Source organism: Protopterus annectens, chromosome 11.part0 (genome assembly GCF_019279795.1).
Source record: "Protopterus annectens isolate FY-2018-M chromosome 11.part0, PAN1.0, whole genome shotgun sequence".
Taxonomy (NCBI): domain Eukaryota; kingdom Metazoa; phylum Chordata; order Ceratodontiformes; family Protopteridae; genus Protopterus; species Protopterus annectens.
Genome location: NC_056745.1, coordinates 31814925 through 31836105, shown reverse-complemented (window position 1 = coordinate 31836105; position 21181 = coordinate 31814925). Strand labels below are relative to the sequence as shown.

General features: G+C 42.5%; 1 protein-coding gene across 1 annotated transcript in view; it reads left to right on the top strand.

Moving 5' to 3' along the window:
• The window catches only part of LOC122814900 (KRAB domain-containing protein 4-like), a 94851-nt gene that overhangs the window by 13621 nt on the left and 60049 nt on the right, over window positions 1-21181 (top strand). The window contains exon 2 of the mRNA XM_044087165.1: window positions 5110-5236. Within this exon, the coding sequence (XP_043943100.1) occupies window positions 5110-5236 (127 nt within the window). The remainder of the gene's footprint in view (window positions 1-5109; window positions 5237-21181) is intronic.

Sequence of the window (21181 nt, the reverse complement as noted above, 5' to 3'; positions counted from 1 at the left end):
AAAAGTATGTCCTGGCTTTCTGCCTGAATTAGACAATCATCCAGGTATGGGTATATTTCTTTGCCTGCAAAATGCAATAACTGGAGCTAGGCACTTTGTGAATACCCTGGGCGCAGTAGATAAGCCAAAGGGCAGTGCAGAGAACTGATAGTGCATGTAGCCTGCTTTGAAGCATAGGTATCTTCTGCAGGATTCCCTGATTGGGATGTGCAGGTATGCTTCTTTTAACTCTAGTGTTGCCAACCAGGCATCTTTGCCTAGCATAGGAAGTAATTGGTGAAGAGTCAGCATCTTGAATTTTGGAATATCCAAAAAGGTGTTTAGAGTTGACAGGTCCAGGATAGGAAGCCATGAATTGTCTTTTCTGGGTACCAGGAAAAGTCTCGAGTAGAAACCTTGTCCCTTTTCCTGTTCTGGTGCCAGTTGAATAGCCCCCATGCTTAAGAGAAAAAGTACTTGTTTTTGAGCCTCTGCCCACTGATTTGGGGGTAGGTCCAACCACCCGCTTGGCGCTGGCAACGTGTGGAAGTAAAATCTGTATCCCTGGGACACTATATTTAAAACCCATTTGTCCTGGGTAATGAATTCCCAGTTCTTTGCATAAAGAGCAGTCTTTCCTCCCAAAGGGGCAGTCAGTTGATAAGTACTTGGAAATTTTAAAAGGAAGTCATTGAGACAGTTTACCATATGGGGGAGTCTTGTTACTCGCAGATTTGGAAGTGGAGACCCCCCCACTGCTTAGTTCTGTGTGTCTCCTGGGACTAAAACCTGGGTTTTTTGCTGTTTCTGGGTTTGGCTTGAGAAGACCTGGAAGGAGCTGGAAAGGACCAATTCTTAGAGGGCCAGTGCCTACTAAATCTAGGAGGCTGAACTTGTAAGAAATCTTTAACAGTTTGCATAGATTTAGCTTTATCTTCCATCTTTTTAAGAACTTCCTCAGCCTTGTTGCCAAACAGGCGGTCCTGATTTAAGGGAGCATCCAACAATTTAGCTTTAACATGATTAGGCAAAGATTGCTCCTTAAGCCAAGCATGCCTTCTGAGCACAGACCCAGTAACAGCAGCCCTGCAAGAGGTCTCTAAAGAATCAAAACCACATTGCAAAGTATGTTTTCCAACTTGTTCAGCAGAATGCATTAAATCCTGTAATTCTTTATTTTCTGCACAGTCTGGAATCAACATAATTTTCTGTTTAAGCAACCCAATAACATGTTGCTGATACTTTAACATATGAAACTGGCAGTTTAAAGCCCTAATGGTCAAGGTTGCAGAAGTATAAACCTTCTTACCCCATCTATCCAGTGCCCTGGAGTCTCTATCAGAAGGAGTAGGATTTTTAGCAGTATAAGCCTTAATGCCCTTGGGCCCCTGTAAAATAGTCTCTGGATCCTCAATAGGATTTTTAAAAAGGAAATTGTGTGACTCAGGGACCCTGTAATATCTGTCAGGTTTTCTGGGAGCAGGAGGCAAGGAATCAGGGGCCAAACTAGATTCCGGAAAAGCATCAATAACAATGTCTAGTACAGGAGGAATAGCTAAAGGCCTATGCTGAGGTAGGAGTAAGAAATCCCTAAGCCTCTTTTTTGAATTGGAAAAATCCTGGCTTTCCCAGTGGAAATGCTCCCTTAAAGTTTGTCAGGTTTTTCCAAAAGAAAAATCCTCTGGAGGGGAAGCAGAGGGAATGGAGTCCTCTGCGTCAGAATCCTCATAAGTAGATAAGGGCAAATCCAGATCATCAAAAGAATCAGAACAAAACAGAATCCTGGTCAGAAGATTCATAAACAACTTCAGTCCTAGGCCTCTTAGAAGGGGGAGGTTGGCTACCCTGGATTAGAGTTATTAGATCTTCAGCCATTCTTATCATTTGTTTTTTAGGCATAGAGGCCCGAACATGTGGCCTGGGCATTGTTTTTATAGGCATGGTTCGAGATTTAGGCCTAAGTGAAGAAGGAGGCATCGGTTTAATATGCAAGTCCGTAGGCCTGAATACACCCTCAGAAGCCGGTGCCTGCACAGCAGCTCTGGACCCATCCAAGATAGAGACATCCGCGGGTTCCATAGTTGAAGCATCTCGCGGCATACCGGACTCCGAATGGGTCTCAGTGGAGGCCTGCGAATCAAAAGTAGTGGTATCAGGGGCTGCGAAAGCGCCTCACTGAGTACCGGCGAACTGGCAACTGGCTTAGGAGAAGCAACGCCGGCAGTTTTGGACCTTGACGGCCTGTCTCTGTCTTTATCTTTGCATTTTTTCAGAATCCTGGTAGTCGGATGGCTAACCGACGACATTTCAGGATAAGTAAACCGAGAACCAAAATATTTAGAGGTGAAAATATACCGACGACGGATAGTGCGTTGATTAAATAAAGCACAAAACTGACAGCAAGGTACGTCGTGGTCAGGGCCTAGGCAAGGAATACAGTACGAATGAAAATCTTTATGAGATATTTGCTTTCCACAAATAATGCAATTATTAACTTTTACTGAATTCGGGAAGGAGCAAGGGTACTTAGCTTTAGTTGAAGACTTCAGTTCTGAAACTTGAAAACGAAAATTTCAGGAGTCGGTCGACCAGCACTTGCGAACTGCTTCTGCTTCGGGCACTGCATGGCAAGAAAGACTGATGTAATGGCGTCGGCTGTATGTTTTATACCCCTGACGACCAGACATCATGGAAGAAGGCCAGCAACAGACGCAGGACCCAAGACTTTGTTAATCAGGCCGACTGAGGGCTGCCTGCAAGCAGATAACCCAAATGTAATGACTGCAACAGTGAAACACGAAGAACATCAGGAATGAAGATAGATTGTCCATGTTCCATCTAGAAAAGTGTTACTCCACAGACTGAAATTAGCCAATAGCCAGTGCAGTGCCCCCATCTGGCGTAACACTTTTGGCCTGTGATAGCTAGATAAACTTAAAATAATGATATATCTGGGGTCAGTCAACAGCATAGTAATATGACTGCCAAGTAAAATGAAAGATAAAAAAATACCAAAAACATCTGATTTCAGCAGATTACAGAAACCAGGGTCTTATCTGCAGTGGTGGTGCTGCGGTAGCATTGTCGCCTCACAGTAAGACGCTGTCCGGTTCGATTCTCAGCTAGAGCGTCTTCTGCGTGGAGACATGCGTGAATGGGCGTACCTTTGTTGAAGGTTGTGCGTCAGGGCTGGTAACTCGGCACGTAAAAATCAACTACCAATCATTAGCGGACCGGAGTTCCGCTGTGGCGACCCCTAACCGGGAAAAGCCAAAAGACACAACAACAACAACAGAAACCAGGGTCTTACAGCAGAGATTCCAGAATTTTGCTGCCATGTATTCAGAGCCATCACAAAGCCCGAGAATGAGAAATGACTACAGTCAGTTGCAGCAAGGCAGGTATCAGGTGACAAGAAAAGTACATTGGAATTTTTGGATTGTTAAAAATGCAAATTAATTTAAAATGCATAGATGGTAGAACTGATGCTTTTTCCAAGAAGTCTGCATCTGGTGCATACAGATGATACTGAATCACCTTTTAAGAGAGATCAAATAATAAACTTCATTGTTTTAAAAAGAAGAATAAATAACTGTACCAATATCCTGGAAACATTGTTGACAGTAGCATCCAGTAGGCATAGACGGTGACATTATTTTTACAATAGGACATTTGTAACAACAGCTGGTTTAGATTTAAGCCATGTTGTGGAGAATGAGACAGACACATGGAACAGGATCCTGTAGTGCAGTTTTACCAAATCAAAATGTAGAAATAGCTATCAGCAGCTTCTTTTATTAGAAACAACCAATGCTTCAGTCCAAACCAGGAAGAAAGTTTAACGTAACAGGTCAGTGTCAGTACAAGCCAAAGTTAGTACCAGTAAAGGTAAAATGCCTCCGTCTGAAGTCCCAGCATAACGTGAATTATGAGAAAACAAAAACGAATGGTGAAAAGCTATGGAAACCATCTGGAACAGTGATGGCGAACCTATGATGTGTGTCAAAGGTGACATGCCATGACATTTTGGGTGACACACCAGCGTTCACCAGCACCCGAGTTACCAAAGAAATTGAATGAACAAAAATACAAGAAATATGTGATCTATTAAAACTCAGCAACAAAAAAGTCATTCATTGATCTTAATCAAATCAAATGCAGTGTGTTGTTTTCAGTTCAATTACTGTTAAAAGTAGGGTAATTTTTGGTGTACTATTTTAAGCTCAATTATCAGTGTGCATATTATTTTCTCTCTTGTAAGTCACTGATGTTTTACTTTTATAATACATAGCACATAACTGGACTGTATTTTTTTAAATAAATGGATATGTAAAGAATTGTTTCTTTTTAGTTCATGGGGGTGGGGTGACACATCAGCAGAGTCAAGATAGGCATTTTCGAAAGTTTTGACATGCTGAGCCCAAAAGGTTCGCCATCACTGACCTGTAAGCACATTTTGCAAGTGACAAGATGCCTGACAGATTTAGACACGTTAATTGAGGAGGTGAGAAACAAAATTTCTACTCATCTCCAGCAAGCATAAACATGTTTCAGACTTGATATCCTTCAGAAAATGCATGCTAGCACAAAACCTATTATTCTAAGAGCTTTCTCTAAGTTTGTAGCAACAATATTTAAAATATGTCCCATGTTTTCAGCTTTGTCCAGAATTCTTGCTGTAGGAAGTTCAGACGTGTGGTTACAGGTGAGATATAACTGCTGTTTCAGGCATCTCCCACCTGCTTCCACACTGAACCATCTCAATGTGCAATAACTGTGTTTTCACAGGGATTCCAAGACAAGGGATTGTCATTTGTTTAACACGTGGCTTATGTTGAACATTTAGTTTTAATTTAGCCTGGACGTGTGTAAAACATTTTACCAAACAAATTCTCATTCTGTATTAAAGATGTGCTGTAAAGGGAGGACTTGAGTATATTATCAAGCTAAAGTGACCAATTAGTGATCCAGCTGCTGTCCTTTAGGGTACAGTAGAGAAGAAAGACAAGAGCTGATTATTGCAGTAAAGACAGTACATTTTATGTTTATGCTGAGTTGGTGTTGAAGTTTTTCTGCTCTGTCTTTAAAGTGATATAATAATAAAGTCAGCTTTATCTCCTGCACTTTCAGGTACCAGAAACCTTTGAAGATATTGCTGTTGATTTTTCAGCAGAAGAATGGAAGATGCTGAACAATCAGGAGAAAGAACTGCACAGAGAGGTGATGGTGCAGAACTACGAGCACATGGTGTCAGTAGGTAAGGGGGAGTGGTCCAGTGCTACACAGGGAAGTGATGTCACAGAACTACAAGCACTTCCTTCTGACCTTCTAAGTCATGATGGCCTTAACTGAGATGTACGTACTTTTTAACATTTGTAGGTTGCTGTCGCAGTTAAGGATTTTTTAAACTATATTCTATTCAGTTTTGCCAAACACAACAAAAATGTAACATTTTGAACATACAACTAGATCAATTAAATAATTTAATATTATAAAGGAAAAAACAAAGCACAGCTCAGAGGAACTATATACAATGTTCAGTGTTCCTGTATGTCCTGTAATTATTTAATCACACACATTTCCTTTATAAAGTCCACTCTTAAAGTAAAAAGAAGTAAGTCAGACTTTCATTTTACCAAAATGGGTTAAAATGACACACCATGGGTACAGAAGGACTCAACTGGCTCTGTACCCTTAAAAAAGTACAGAATATAACCTCAGTGTTTCCATAACGCATTGCCCAGACCTTCCGCTGCAAGCTCTTCTCTTTATTTCCAATGTCTGGCACCTGTAAGGTTTTTGATACTGTACAGTACCCAAAAGACATCTGTTGTCTGAAGGTCTTCACTGCTATTTTGAGGTAGACCCTGAATAACCAATATTCCCAACCCATAGAATTGTCAAAAGTATAGACCTCTTTCAGAGTGCAAAATAGAAACTCCTACTAGGACTTAACCTTTAGGTATTCCCAAAACATGTAAATAGTATCAGCGGCCCTCCAGTTTCAGCATTTGCTGTCCTGTGCCCTCCCTGATGCCCATAGTCTGTTTGGTGTGAGGCACCACCTATATATTATCCTCTTTTGCTGTTATAGTATTTTGTCCAATGCCTTAGCTTGTAGACAGCTTGCCAAATTTGTTCCCACTGGTGTTTTGACAATTGGACGCCCTCCTGAGCTTTCCAAACAACTGGAGAGGCCTCAAAAGTACCTCACAAAGAGGATAACAGGCCTTAAACAGATGCCCTTTGCCATGAGGCTAAAAAAACTCAAACTATACTCGGTCGCGTACCAACTACTCAGAGGTGACCTCTGCCTAACATGCAAGGCTATGGCAAACCCCGAATTGCTAGAAATGCTCCTCCTAAGGAAAACCCAATCCATCAGAGCTACACACTCGAGGGACATAAACCTGACGTCAAGAATAAACAGGACTTGTTGGAGGGACAGATTTGTGTCCCAGAGACTCCCCTTGATCTGGAATAAGGTCCCCATATATGTGAGGCAGAGCTCCTCGTTGGCGCTCTTCAAGAGGAATCTTGATGAGTGGATGGGAAACAGGAAATTCACCCCGGGAATCACTTCTGTGGCCTTGCTCGACAGGGGCGCAGGTAACTAAACCACTTGGGAGGGAGGTGATAGCACAAAATTGTTGGCTAGGCTTAATTATGCCCTAGGGCCAATAGCCTAATACCTACCTATGAACCTACCTTCCATTAACCTCTTCACTGCGGCAGCTGTATTTTTCCATAGGTTTTTGTATCCAAAGTTTGACTATCTTCGTCTAATACTACTCCATTTATGCCACTGTGTATTGTTTTTGGACCCTTCAAATGGAAGTATGTACCTTTGTAAGTCAGAAATTGGAAGTATGTATCTGTATAAGTCAGAGATCTTCAATGTAATCTTAGTCTGTTACTGTTTAATTCAACCTTAAGCTCATCAAAGCTTTTCAAATAGTGATCTGCCAAGTGACTTGTGTGGTGGGACCACATATGAATATCGGGTGTATATCGCCACATTGACACTTCAAAACATCGACACTTAAAGGGTGAAATACAAAACTACGAATGGCCACTTCTGCAAATTTTTCACAGGGAAAAAAATTGCTCGGCTGACCAACAGCAAAACAAACTTTCAAACCCTAATCAAGTGGGGGGCTGTGCCCCACACCCCCCAACTAAATAAACTTTGAGATCGGTCTACAGTGGAGAAAAGGGCAAATTCCCGATAATGGCCAAGCGATTTTTCCCTGGGGAAAAAATATGCAGAAGTGGCCATTCGTACTTTTCGTATTTCGCTCTTTAAGTGTCAATGTTTTGGTGTTCGGAGAACTGAAGTGTCGATGTGGTGATATAGACCCTGAATATCTCTGTATTTCCAGCGTTCTCTCAAGGTCTGACTAGTTAACCTTCTAAGCAGAGGATGTTGCCATATGCACTCTCTGGGGATTTAAGCCCATGACAAACTACTGACTCTGTCACTACATATTCCCAGATACGTGACTCCCTGGGAAACAGTTAGGGAATTTTTCAGATGTAGGTTTCCACTGTATAATTCTGTCTGGTTTATAAGTCCTATATATAATAATGAGTAAATATATTAATCTGAGTCTTGAGCGCTTGTTCTTGAGATACACAAAGGCTGTACCTATGCCAATTTAGCTTTTTATCGTAGAGTTTTTGGTACAATGTATGTTCTTCCTGGACTATGTCTATCTGAGCATTTTCTCCATCGTCTTGATAAATACCATATAGGACTGCACAAACACATTTAAAAGCTTGGTTTATTGTATTGTAGAAGTACCTTTTCACTTTCTGTTAGTTCTTCATGGTGGCATGTTTTTTGCTTTAGCAGTTTATAATTGCTTTTTTGTCAACACGTGAGTCCACTGTAATTCTACAGAGTGCATTTCTTATTCTTTTTGCTGGGATTGTTTAGATGAACCACTGATTTTCCACTGATGATCGAATTTGCATTTTAACCGTGCTGTGCCCTTTCTTGCGTGGCACAGAATTGCCGCAGTTCGCTATGCGCTCTCACAGTACTTGCTTCCCTCTTACAAATCCTGCCTGAGTTGCCTTCTTTGTGGAGATTGCATATTCTGCCTGCGTCTGGGTTTCGATTTTCTTCCTACATTCTAAAAACATGCGATAGATGAACCAGCAATCCAGCAAATTGCTTGTAGTTATGTATACAGTGTGGATATGAAGGTGTCTGTGTATCTTGCATAAGCCCGATGCTCTCGTCAGCTACTACACATTTCTTCAGAGAAGTAATTTGGAAAACAAACTTCAGTGATGCAATACCACACATTCCATGCCTCTAAGGGTCTCACCCAAACAAATGACTGGTGCCAGAAAAATGGCCTCCAGCTGAATACAAAAAAATACATCATCATCCCCTTTGGGGAAAGTGACATCCCCACAAATGATCATATTAATAACAACATCAGAAGCATGCAATCACTCCTCAGAGGTGACCTCTGTCTGGCATACAAGGCAATCTCGGACACCGCCTCAATGGGACTGCTGCATATATGCAAGTCAAGCTCCACTCCAGTAACCCGCAAGCGTGGCCTCATCCTGTTCTGTGACATCAGTAGGACTTGTTGATGGAACAGATTTGTGTCCCAGGGACTCCTCCATCTGTGGAATAGACTCCCTCTCCATGTCAAGCACAGTACCTCTTTACCCCTTTTTAAGTGCAACCTGGATAACTGGATGGGAAATAGAAAATACATCCCTGGGATTCCACCCATGTCCCTGCTGGACAGGGGCATTTGTCTAAACATGGGCTAAACACTTGGCTAGGCTTATAAAGACATCAAGGCCAATAGCCTAGTGACTTCTATTGGATATCAAGTCACTGTATGCGTCAGGAGAGGAGAAACATATGTCTACACTGAAGAGGTATATCAACAGAGGTGAAGAGATATATTCACTTTTAAGAACTTTTGTCTTTGGAGTTACTGAATTGTATGGTAAAATGTCAGAACTCACATTGCCAAGACTTGAAACATAGGGACCAAATGGCTGAAACTCTGGACTTATATTAAGTTGGAGAATGACTTTTCAGAATATTTCCTTTTGCCTGAGGTGTGTTGATTTCAGAGTTGGTATATATAAGTTTCTGGAATGAGTGGGGCGTGCCCATCACATCACGGAGTGCAGATGGGTTAAAGGAGAAGAACCATGTTTGATCCAAGAGTCCATAATCCTTTGTAGATCTTGGGAGTAATTGGTCCCCACAGTGTGTTACTAGTGTCCCCTTACCCTCTGCTTTCTGCTTATGTAGCCTGTTTGTACCTTTGTGTCATCATCTTGTGGACCTGTGTACGTATATTAGGTTCATAGGTAGGTACTAGGCTATCTGCTTGAGGGCATTTATAAGCCTAGTCAGAGTGTGTTGACTTTCGCTGCCCCATTGATTAATTAACTGATCCTCTGTCAAGCAGAGCCAATGAAGTGATCTCGGGTGTATTTTCTGTTACCCATCCACTCTTCAAGGTTTCTCTGGAAGAGCGTTAGTGAGGGGCTCTGCCTGATATAATTTGGAATTTTGTTCCAAAGCATGGGGAGTCTCTGTGACAGGAATCTATCCCTCCAGCATGTTCTATTTATTGTTGTGGTGAGGTTTAGCTCACCAGAGCGCATGGCTCGCAGTGACTTGGATTTCTTTAGGTGGAGCATGTCCATCAACTCTGAGTTGGACATGGCTTTGTAAGTCAGGCAGAGATCACCTCTGAGTAAGCGATATGCCACTGAGTACAGCCGGAGTTTTTTCAGTCGGGCTGCCTAGGACATATGTTTGAGACCAGTAATCCTCTTGGTGAGGTAGTTTTGCGATCTTTCCAGCTGTTGGAAGTGTCTTGTGAGGTACATCCCAAATGGGGCATTGTACTCTATGATGGGTCTAATGAGTGATGAGTAGAGGGACACTATAACCTCTTTATTTCTAGATGTGAACCCTTTAGTAATTAGATGGGCCACATAGAAGGATTTCCTAACCACTTTGGCAATATGATTGTCAAAGGAGAGATTACTATCTACCTGGGTCCCCAGATCTCTTAATACCTTTTCTGTATTAAGGGGGCTGCCACCTATATGGTAATTCGTGGGTGTTTTGTTTTTCCCAAACGGGATGACTATGCATTTTTGGCATTTAGCTTGAGGCCATGACTTTGACACCAGGTGTCTGTCTCAGTAAGGCCCTTTTGGGAGGATGTCCATGTCAGCCGGAGTGTCAGTTATGGCTCCCAGTTGGCAGTCATCAGCGAACTTGGTTAGCCATAGTCCTCCTGTGTTTGCCTGTACTTCTGAGAAGTATATGCCAAACAGTAGGGGTCCCAGGACCGAGCCTTGCGGGACACCACTTGTGACTGGTTTAGAGTCTTACCTGGAGCCTGCTATTCTTACCGTGTGAGTTCTGTCTGTAAGCCAGTTGGCAACCCATCTCGTGACGTAGGGGTTTATGTTCAGGCTGGTGAGTTTTTCTATAATACCCGAGTGGGGAATGGTGTCAAAAGCCATGGTGAGGTCAAGGTAGGCTGTGTGAACCACCTTTCCCTTGTCTATGGCCTTGGTGACTGTCTTGAAGAAGTCAACCAGGTTTAGTAGGCATGATCTGCCCTTAACAAAGCCGAACTGGGTTGGGTGTTAATGAGTTCCATGATGATGTGCTCCATAGCCTTGCATACCAGGCTAGTCAGGCTTATGGGGCGATAGTTACCAGGGTCAGTTGTGGCCCCTCCTTTGTGGAGAGGAATAACTGTTGCTGTGTGCCATTCTATGGGCACGTAGCCTGTGGAGAGGCTGAGGTTGAACAGCGTGTTTAGGTGGGGGGTTAGTTCGTTCTGTAGTTCGGGCAAGACGCAGCCTGGGAGACCATCGGGTCCTATTGACGCTTTGTTTTTGGTTTTTGAAAGGGTTGTTTTCACCCATGTGTCTGTGATTTTTGGAACACTACACTTTTCCGGTATTGTTGTGGGCTCTTTTGGAGGTGAGGGGGTGAAGTTTGCACTGAATCTGTCTGCCAGGATGTTGGCAATATCAATAGGTTCAGTATATTTTGTGCTATTTTGCACTAGTTCAGTGCATATCTGCGAGTTGTCATTTAGATTCCTAACACAGCTAAAGAAGGCTTTGTGGTTATCTTTTGATTCCTTGGCTGTTTTTCTTTCGAAGTTAGCCTTGGATGATTTCATGAGGGACCTCAGTTTCTTACTGATACTGATCAGGGATGACTTTCCTTCTTGGGATTTGCTTTTTTTCTGAACTAGTTTCCTCCTTCTGTTGTATATACTGTTTATTGCAGGGGTCTACCAAACTGCTTTCCTTTTCTTCGAGGAGTGAGTCTTGGTTTTGCTAGGGATGGCATGATCCATGCATCCTTGTAGGTGCTCATAGAGTGCATTTATAAAGGTTACTGCATCTTGGGCAGCGTTATCCTTTAGCATGGGGGCTGTGAAACTTACCACCTCTGTCTTAAGTAAAGTGAAGTTTGCTTTAGAAATGTTTTTTACTGTGGTTTCCTTAGTTGGGGGTGGTGGTGGGGTGTGGACATCCAGAGTGATTAGTTTATGGTCGGATCTAACCAGTGACGGGTTGACCTCCAGTGTGGAACACCTCTCGCCCATGTTGGTGATGACCAGGTCCAATATGTTTTCACCTCTGGAAGGGGAGTTTACAAGCTGATCCAGGGCATTTGAGTTGATGATTTCCAGGAAGCGCTGGGCCTGAGAATTTGTGCTTGAGTAGTTTTCCCAGTGAATGGTAGGGTAATTGAAATTGCCCAATATCAGGGTGTTTGGTAGGACCTTCATGTTTTCCAGTGTCTCCAGAAAGGTCGAGTGTTGGTCCTGGGTCATGGATGGTGATCTGTAGCAGGCCACAATTTGCATTGCAGATTTGCCCGATGTTAGTTGCACATGGATGATATCAGAGGTATCATGCTGCACCACTAACCTGGAGGTGTAGGTATCTTTGATGAGTATGGATACACCCCCCCCATTTTGTGTTTCAGTCCTTGTTCTGTGGCCAAAACGTGTGGTATGAGTTGTAGCCCAGTAGTGCTGTGGTGCTCTCTGGATCCTTGAACCAGGTTTCAGTTGCTGCACAGATGTCGACGTTTTCCATACTGAGGAGTGCTTTGAGCGTGTGCATTTTGAGATTTAAACTCCTGGCGTTGAGTAGCATAACCCTCAGTTTTTTGTTAATTGTGCTGTTTACAGAGGTGGGTTTGACTTTTGAGCCTTGCCTAAAAAAGGCACTATGGGGACAGCAAGAACCTTGGCCAGTATTTGAAAGCCTAGGGGTGACAGGTGTAAGCAGTCTCTTGTGAAGCAATGCGGTTTGTCAAGCATGTCGTCCCAGGCTGACAGACACTGGATCCCCTTTGAATGACACCAGAAGCTTAGCGAGTTGTTGAAATTGATCATTTCTTTCTTTATACTGAGGTATCCTTCTTGGTGAGGGCAGGATGCTACTCAGGGTCAGGGTCATACCAGCCTAGGCTACATGATCAGCGAGCTCTTCCATGCCTCTTTTCATGTAGTCCAGGGAGGTACGTCTCTGGTCATTCACACCAACATGAACAATGACAGAGTCATATTTGTACTTGTTCTGGAGTGACCTGAGTGCTTGTGTTATGTGGCGGATTCTGGCTCCCGACAGGCAGCTAACAGTAACCTTCTGCTTGTCCAGCCTAGTGAGTGGGACATCAGTGTGCCTGACTATAGAGTCACCTATAGTTTGTTAGGTGTGTTATTTCGCCTTAAGGGCTGTGATTATGCTGCACACTGATTTTGTGTTTTATGTGTTGTCTGGTTTGTGACGAGAGGTGCAGTTTGTTTGGGTGTCTGCTTTGGAGGTCTCTGATGCTTTTGCAGGTTTTTATTTAGAGCCTCTGAGTATGATTTTGTGTATTTATCTGTATTTTTTGCCAGTGCTGTTTTAGTAGGTCTGTATGTGGCTGGAGTTGTGGTGCAAGAGTTAACCTTCTCCTCTTGACTGTCTGTTCCAGTCTTGGGTGGAAACAGCTTAGCTTCCAGTTTGGTTGTATAATTGCATCTCTCGCATATGTTAGTGTTTTGTGGTAGGAGGAGAGGGTTGTCTGTGTACATGAGGCAGTTGTAACATTGCCTCAGGATACATGAGGCAGTTGTAACATTGCCTCAGGATACCCAGATTCACCAGCTGGACTGGAGAGTGCACCTGAAGTTGTCCTTTGGTCATGTCTGAATAGTAGGGTGAACTGCTTAGTCGCTTGGTTGGTGAGGGGTGAATAAAGAGTCTTGCCCTGCTGGGCAATCAGTGTTAGGGTATATTAGTGCTTGCTATTAGGTCTGGGCAAGTGCTGGGCTGTAAGATGCTTTTTGAGTGCTTAGGCTGAGAGTTACACTAGTTTCAAGGGAAAAACTGAAGAGGAGACTTAGTGGAGCCCGGAATAATTTAACCATAGCTAACCAGCACTGCCTGGTGCACAAAACCATGCAAACGCAGTTTTTATACTAGGGAAATGAAAGAGAGAGAAATTAGCCCAAAATAGCCAATAAACTACTAACTTCTGGGTTGGAACCACTCCTCCAGGGACAGATAAGTTGCTCAAAGCTCCCTTCTCTGACAGGTGAACAGAGAAACTTCCTTCTATCCAAGTAAGGTAGGGGCAACTCAGAAACTGGTATTACAGCCCTGAATTCAGCACTAGCCTGAAAACTGGACTATACAAGTTTAGAAAGGCGGGAAACAAGGATTTTTTTTTTTAAAGATAAGGCAAAAACAGTAAATAATACACTCAAAACAGCTCTAAACGACTACAAGCAATCAGAAAAGACTATCGCACTTTAGTGTGTAGCCTACAACAGTTAATCAAATTATTTAAACAAAAAAACTTTTTAAAAGTGTAGGCAGTCAAATAAGTACAATATGTGAAAAAAACAACAACTTTTAAATCACAATAAACGCTGGAAAATCTGCTTTTAGGTGGAAAACAGTTAAGTACAGCAAGAAAGTACAGAAAACTGATACTTAATCACTCCAAAGTCTCTCTCCTAAGCTAGAAGGCTTGTATCAGTTTAAGGCTTTCTAGTGCTACCAGTAGGTTAGTTAAAGGAAAGATGGGAAACAAGCTCAGATGTGTTTTTTTAAACCAGAAAGTTGAAAAAGACGGATAAACTGTCCAAATGGTCAGTATACTACAATTTTTGGGCCAAGAACCTCTCCTCTCATGGTAGACAGTCTACCTAGTGCTTACCAGTCGCACTGATAAGTTAGAAGGCTTTCCTCCAACACAGAAAGGCTTGCGGGGCTCAGAAGCTTACCAACAGTCCTGGATACAGCAACTCTGTATCTGGACTAGGCTAGTTACAGGAAAGGTGGGAAACAAGCGCAAGTGTGGCTTTTAAACCAGGACGCTGAAGGAGATGGAAAGAAAACTGCCCAAACGGCCAATAGCTACAATTTCTGGGTCAGGAACCACTCCTCTTGTGGTAGATAGGCTACCTAATGCTTATCACTCCCACTGATAAGCTAGAAGGCTTCCCTCCAACACAGAAAGGCTTGGGGGGCTCAGAAGCTTGCAAAGAGTCCTGGAATACAGCAAATCTGTACCTGGACTAGACTAGTTACAGGAAAGGTGGGGAACAATTACAAACATAAGCTTTTAAGCCATCAAGTTGAAAGAGATGGAAAACTGCCCAAATGGCCAAGTAAACTGCAATTTCTCGGCCAAAACTCACTCTTCCCATGGAGGATAGGCTACTTAGTGCTTACCACTCCCACTGATAAGCTAGAAGGCTTTCCTCCAACACAGAAAGGCTTGGGAGCTCAGGACTAACAATCCTGGATACAGTAACTCTGTAACCGGACTCGGCTAGTTATGGGAAAGGTGGTAAACAGGCACAAGTGCAGCTTTCAAACCAAAAAGTTGAAAGAGATGGAAAAAACTGCTCAAACAATCAATAGCTACAATTTCTGGACCAGGGACCACTCTTCTTTTGGTGGATAGGCTACCTGATGCTTACTACTCCCACTGATGAGCTAGAAGGCTTCCCTCCAACACGGAAAGGCTTGGGGGGCTCAGAAGCTTACAAAGAGTCCTGGATACAGCAAATCTGTACCTGGACTAGACTAGTAACAGGAAAGGCAGGAAACAAGCGCAAACACAGGCTTTTAAATCATAAGGTTGAAAGAGATGGAAAAGCTTCCCAAACGGCCAATAAACTATAATTTCTGGGCCAGAAACCACTCCTCCTATGGTAGATAGGTTACCTAGTGCTTACCACTCCCACTGATACGCTAGTAGGCTTCTCTCCAACACAGAAGGGCTTGGTGGGCTCAGAAGCTTACCAACAGTCCTGGATACAGCAAATCTGTACCTGGATTACACTAGTTATAGGAAAGGCGGGGACCAAACGCAAGACAGGCTTTTAACCAGAAAGTAGAAAGAGATGGAAAAACTGCCGAAACGGCCAATGAACTACAATTACAGGGCCAAAACCCACTCTTCCCATGGTAGATAGGCTACCTAGGGCTTCCCTCCAACACAGAAAGGCTTGATGGCTCAGAAGCTTACCAACAGTCCTGGATACAGCAAGTCTGTATTTGGACTTGACTAGTTACAGGAAAGGCAGTAAACAAGCTTAGAATTTTTTTTTTTTTTTTTTTGTTACAGAAAAGCAGCTAAAACAGCAGTAAATACAATCCAAACTGTAGTGCAGGCCAGCACACCCGAGTGTGTATCAACACTTCGGCAAAGTTCAAGTAAATGCAATTAAATTAACAAATGACTAAAAAACAAGTGCAGAAGCCAGTAAATTCGAAGGCTACTAACAAGCAGTAAAAAGTGCAGAGTAAGAGCGACTGAACAGATAGCACGCAGAAGAGCAACTAAGACAGTTACAGTAAGAGCAAATGAATTATATATATATATATATATATATATATATATATATATATATATATATACATTTTATTTATTTATTTTTTTTGAGGGAAGGAACAGAGCAGGATTAAGAGGCTACAGGGGTTGTCCTTCCCAAATGCTCTCTTTGTACACAGTAGGAGTGCCTGGAATCGGAATATGATCTCACTGCATTCAGTTGAGTGAGCAAATGAGATGGGCCCAAAAGGAGTATACAAATACCAATCTACAAGAGGGGCGGGCAATTTCAAAGCCACCAACATTAATACCAAAACAAGAACAGGAAGGGTGGGTGGGGAACTAACTGTAGAGAGGCAGCCACAACTTCAGTTGAGTTAATATTCAGTGAAAAACACAAATAAATAAATTAAATACAATACTATATGCAAAAGTGCAGATAAAAGTGTACTTAAATTCACTGTGCCACTTCTGTCTCTTCTGGTTGCTTTTGAAGATTATTCTATCTTTTCTGGTCTGCGTTCGTATCCCCCTTTCCCACGCAACTTTTAGGTGGCTTTCCTCATTTCAGTTAATTGATTTTCTCTCTCTCTCTCTCTCTCTTTTTTGACCTTCAGAACTGCCCACAGAATTGAAGGTGTGGCTCATCCATGGCCCGTGAGATGGGACTGTTCCTTGTTTTGTTCTAGAGTCTTTGCCTCCTCTAGATATACCATTCTTTTGGCTGTTCCCATTGCCATCCCACTGACCCTGGTGATACAGACCAGGTGGAATCGATACCTTTGGACATTTTTCTTGCTGTGTTACCATCCGATTCCTCCAGCTGATGCTCCAGACCAGGTTATTGTGGCTGAAGTGCAATACTTTGTCCTTGGCTGTAGTGATCTTCTGTTGCTTCTTTTGTCCTCATCAGTTGAGTCTTTCTGAATCCTTTCCTCCTACCACCCATTGCTGCACCTGTGTCTGTGTCATCAGCAATGCAATTTAACCTATTCCATAGTCCACCAGATCTGTTTGAAACAGACACTGAAGGGTACTGTCCCCCAAATCAACCCCTGCTGTACCCCATTGTCTGCCAGGCACCAATGCTTCCATGCCATGTTCTGCTATAACCCAGTTGTAAATCTTGATCAATTTTGTCTTGCAGCCTCTTCTGGCAACAAACCCATGCCTGTTGTTGTCCTGAAGATCGCTAACCCTTAGAAAAACTGCCAGACTTCCCTTCATGATTCCCTTTGACCTCTCCTTTCTTTGCTCTTAGGCTTACAGGCCTGCAGTTCAGTGGATTTTTCTTGTGCACCCCATCTTGTACAAGGGTACCACTATTGTATTCTGAACTGTGTCATATTCGGGTAAAAATTTGTCTCAGGGGATCCACCAGTGCATTAGCTGGATTCCTATAAACATTGCTAGGGAGCCCATCTGGTTTTTATACTTGATCTCCGTAGTGCATCCATTTCCGTTTTCTTCTTCATCTCAACCCTGTGTTTCTTGACGTTTATGTACTGCTGTTCCCACTCTGCCCTTCCTCTCTCCCATCATAGCATATTTCCTTTAGTTTTTTTCATGAAGACTGAAGCAAAGTACTCAGTCAGTTTGCCTTTTCTGTCTTGTTTGATCTCCTTCCCTTTCTTGCTTAGCCTGATTTAGTTTGTCCCTCTCAGTCTCTTTCCTGGTATGTACATACTTGATTTAGTCTGTCACTTCCTGTTTCCTGGTGTGTACATACCTGATTTAGTCTGTCACTTCCTGTTTCCTGGTGTGTACATACCTGATTTAGTCTGTCACTTCCTGTTTCCTGGTGTGTACATACCTGATTTAGTCTGTCCCTCACTTCCTGTTTCATATTGTGTACATACCTGATTTAGTCTGTCTCTCACTTCCTGTTTCCTAGTGTGTACATACCTGATTTAGCCTGTCACTTCCTGTTTCCTATTGTGTACATAGCTGATTTAGCCTGTCTCTCCCTGTTTCCTGGTGTGTACATACCTGATTTAGTCTGTTACTTCCTGTTTCCTGGTGTGTACATACCTGATTTAGTCTGTCCCTCACGGCCTCTTTTCTGGTCTGTACATACCTGATTTAGCCTGTCTCTTCCTGTTTCCTGATGTGTACATGCTTGATTTAGTCTGTCTGTCTGTACCTCATTCCTGGTATGTACATAGCTTATTCAGTCTGTCTCTCACTTCCTGTTTCCTAGTGTGTACATACCTGATTTAGTCTCTTCCTCACTTCCTGTTTCCTGGTGTGTACATACCTGATTTAGCCTGTCTCTCCCTGTTTCCTAGTGTGTACATACCTGATTTAGTATGTCCCTCACTTCTGGTTTCCTATTGTGTACATAGCTGATTTAGCCTGTCTCTCCCTGTTTCCTGGTGTGTACATACCTGATTTAGTCTGTCTCTCACTTCCTGTTTCCTAGTGTGTACATAGCTGATTTAGCCTGTCTCTCCCTGTTTCCTGGTGTGTACATACCTGATTTAGTCTGTCTCTCACTTCCTGTTTCCTGGTGCGTACATACCTGATTTAGTCAGTTCCTCACTTCCTGTTTCCTGGTGTGTACATACTTGATTTTGTCTGTCTCTCATTTCCTCTTTCCTGGTGTGTACATAGCTGATTTAGTTTGTTCCTCACTTCCTGTTTCCTGGTGTGTACATAGCTGATTTAGTCTGTCTCTCACTCCCTGTTTCCTGGTGTGTACATACCTGATTTAGTCAGTTCCTCACTTCCTGTTTCCTAGTGTGTACATACCTAATTTAGCCTGTCACTTCCTCTTTCCTAGTGTTTACATATAAAGCTTTTCTTCTCCTTCCCGATGTCTTGTATCTTGTTGCCGCACTTACCTTTTTTGTTTCCCTTTTGCTTCTATCCTTGTATTCTGCCGCCTCCACTTTCTTGCCTCTGACCTTTCACCTGTTACATTTCCCTCATTTTGCCTTGATTATTGATTGGACTCACTTTCCTGTTTACCTACATTGGCCTTCTGTTTTTCCCTTTTCCTCAAACCCTTATCCTCATCCCTGACCCATTCTCATACCCTGTTTATTTCTTCACATTGACTCCAAACCCTCTCATCTTTCACTCTCTGTCTCTGAGGCCAGCATAATGCTGTCTCCTGAAGTACCACGCTGTCATGTCTGCCTTTATATTCTTGCCCTTTTACCTCAGTCATAAACTACACAGTGATAAGGTCATTGTCCGCTAACAGCACTTTCATGTGCACAACTCCATCACCTCACCTCAATTATGACCACTGTCACTCGTCTTGTATATCTGAGTAACATGAAGAGGACTGGGTGTTCGTTTAAGTAGTTTATTGCATACAAACTCATCAGGATGGATGGCAGGAACAGTAAATCTAAACTAATTGACTACTACAAACATGCATGCTTTCACTCTTGCTACTCACTCAAAGTGGAACTCTTGATTGCACGCGCTCAGTATTTATGTACATGTGCCCACTGACTGGAATGCTTCATAAAGGTACATCACACACTGTGATCTACATCCTCCCTCTTTACTGACCTGTCTGACATTGACATTGACATTTGAATAGCCATGCAGTTATACAGACAATAATAAACAAGACAAAAGTCATGTCCAGGTTGCCATGTATCTGGAACTAGGTCTGGAAATGTAACCTGATCTCATAATGTAGTAGTTCGGACAGTCACTGGGAAATGTTCTACTTCAGGACTCTCACTGATATTCTCATGAACAGGGATTGCTGATGGAATCTCCTCTGGAACAGGAACATTGGACAAGTCACTCTGAGAATTAGAGATTTTATTACAGGCAAGATGCTGTCACTCCCTCAATCACCAGTAATAAACACTTCCGATTCTGCCTAAATTCCATTCCTTGTGATTGCACGATGTACGATCTCGGCTCTTGACACAAACTTTTCACAAATCCAATGCGATCAAACCCTTTTGTTGTCTGCATCCTCACTATCTCCCCTTCTTTTAATAGACTGAATGGTTTGCTGGTGTTATCATAGTAAGACTTCTGGGACAGACACTTTTTCAACAGTTGGGCTTTCACTGTTTGTTATTTTTAACACATGGAACCAGTAAATTGCTGCTAATTGGTAATGTGGTTCTGGTTTGTCTAGACATAAGTCTCTGGGCAGGTAAACCAAGATGATCATCACAAGGAATGTTTCTGAGATTTAGCAAGTTTAGAAAAACATCGCTATTGTCGCATTTAGATTTCTCTAACAGCTGTTTTGCACTTTGAACTGCACATTCAGCCTAGCTGTTTGACTGCAGGTACTCAGGGCTACTCGTAACATGAACAGAGTCCCATGTTTCTGCAAATTGTTTGAACTGTTGACTTGTAAACTGTATACCATTGTCAGAAATAACTCTGAAGACTACCATGGAAAGAAAAATGTCTCTTCAACTTAGTAATGAATTGGAGGCTAGGTTAGGAAGTAGGTCAATCTTGAAACAATTTGAATAAGAGTCTACTAACGCCATGTAATGCTGACCATTCCAGTCGAAGATATCTGTGGCTACTGTCGACCAAGGTAGTTCAGGAATCTGTCTTTACTGAAGTGGTTCTTTCTGTTGATGTGGCTTTGTGCTGTTACAAACAGAACAAGATGAAAGTACTTTCTCAATATCTCTTGACATAGAAAGCCAAAATACTACTACTCTCACCCTTCTTTTGGTAGGATCAGTTCTTGGGTGGCTATGATGCAAGATCTTAATGTACTCTTGTAAGGATTTTGGAACAATTACTTTTGGACCTTTCCTGATGATACCATTGTCATTGTCATCTCATCTCTGTAGGGAAAATACTGCTGCACTTCTACTGGTAAACAAGATTGTTTTGAAGGCCATCCTCGACTGATAAAGTGGTTCAGCTTCTGGAGAATTGGATCTGAAGCTGTGTGAGTCCAAGCTGATTAGGACATGTGGAAGAAAAAATTCACACTTCCATGACTTCAAGATTAGGTTGCTCATTCTCTTGCTGTTCTCTGGTTTTCCTGGGTGATCGAGATAAGGTTTTAGCAAAACAAAGAAGTGTGCCTTTTGTGTAAACAACACTGAAATTGTACTTTTACAATATGAGCATCATGCACTGCAATCTCGCAGGAGCTGTGTGCATTGGCTTTCTCAAAATAGTGACTAGAAGTTGTTGATCAGTTTCTGTCTGGATAGGTCAGCCATAAATATAATCATGGAACATCGAACATGTAAACACAATTGCCAAAAGTTCTTTCCTCAGTCTGACCATAATGCGTATCAGTTTGGGTAAGAGTTTTTGATACATAGGCTACTAGTCTACCCTCTTAAAGAATGACTGCACCAAGACCAA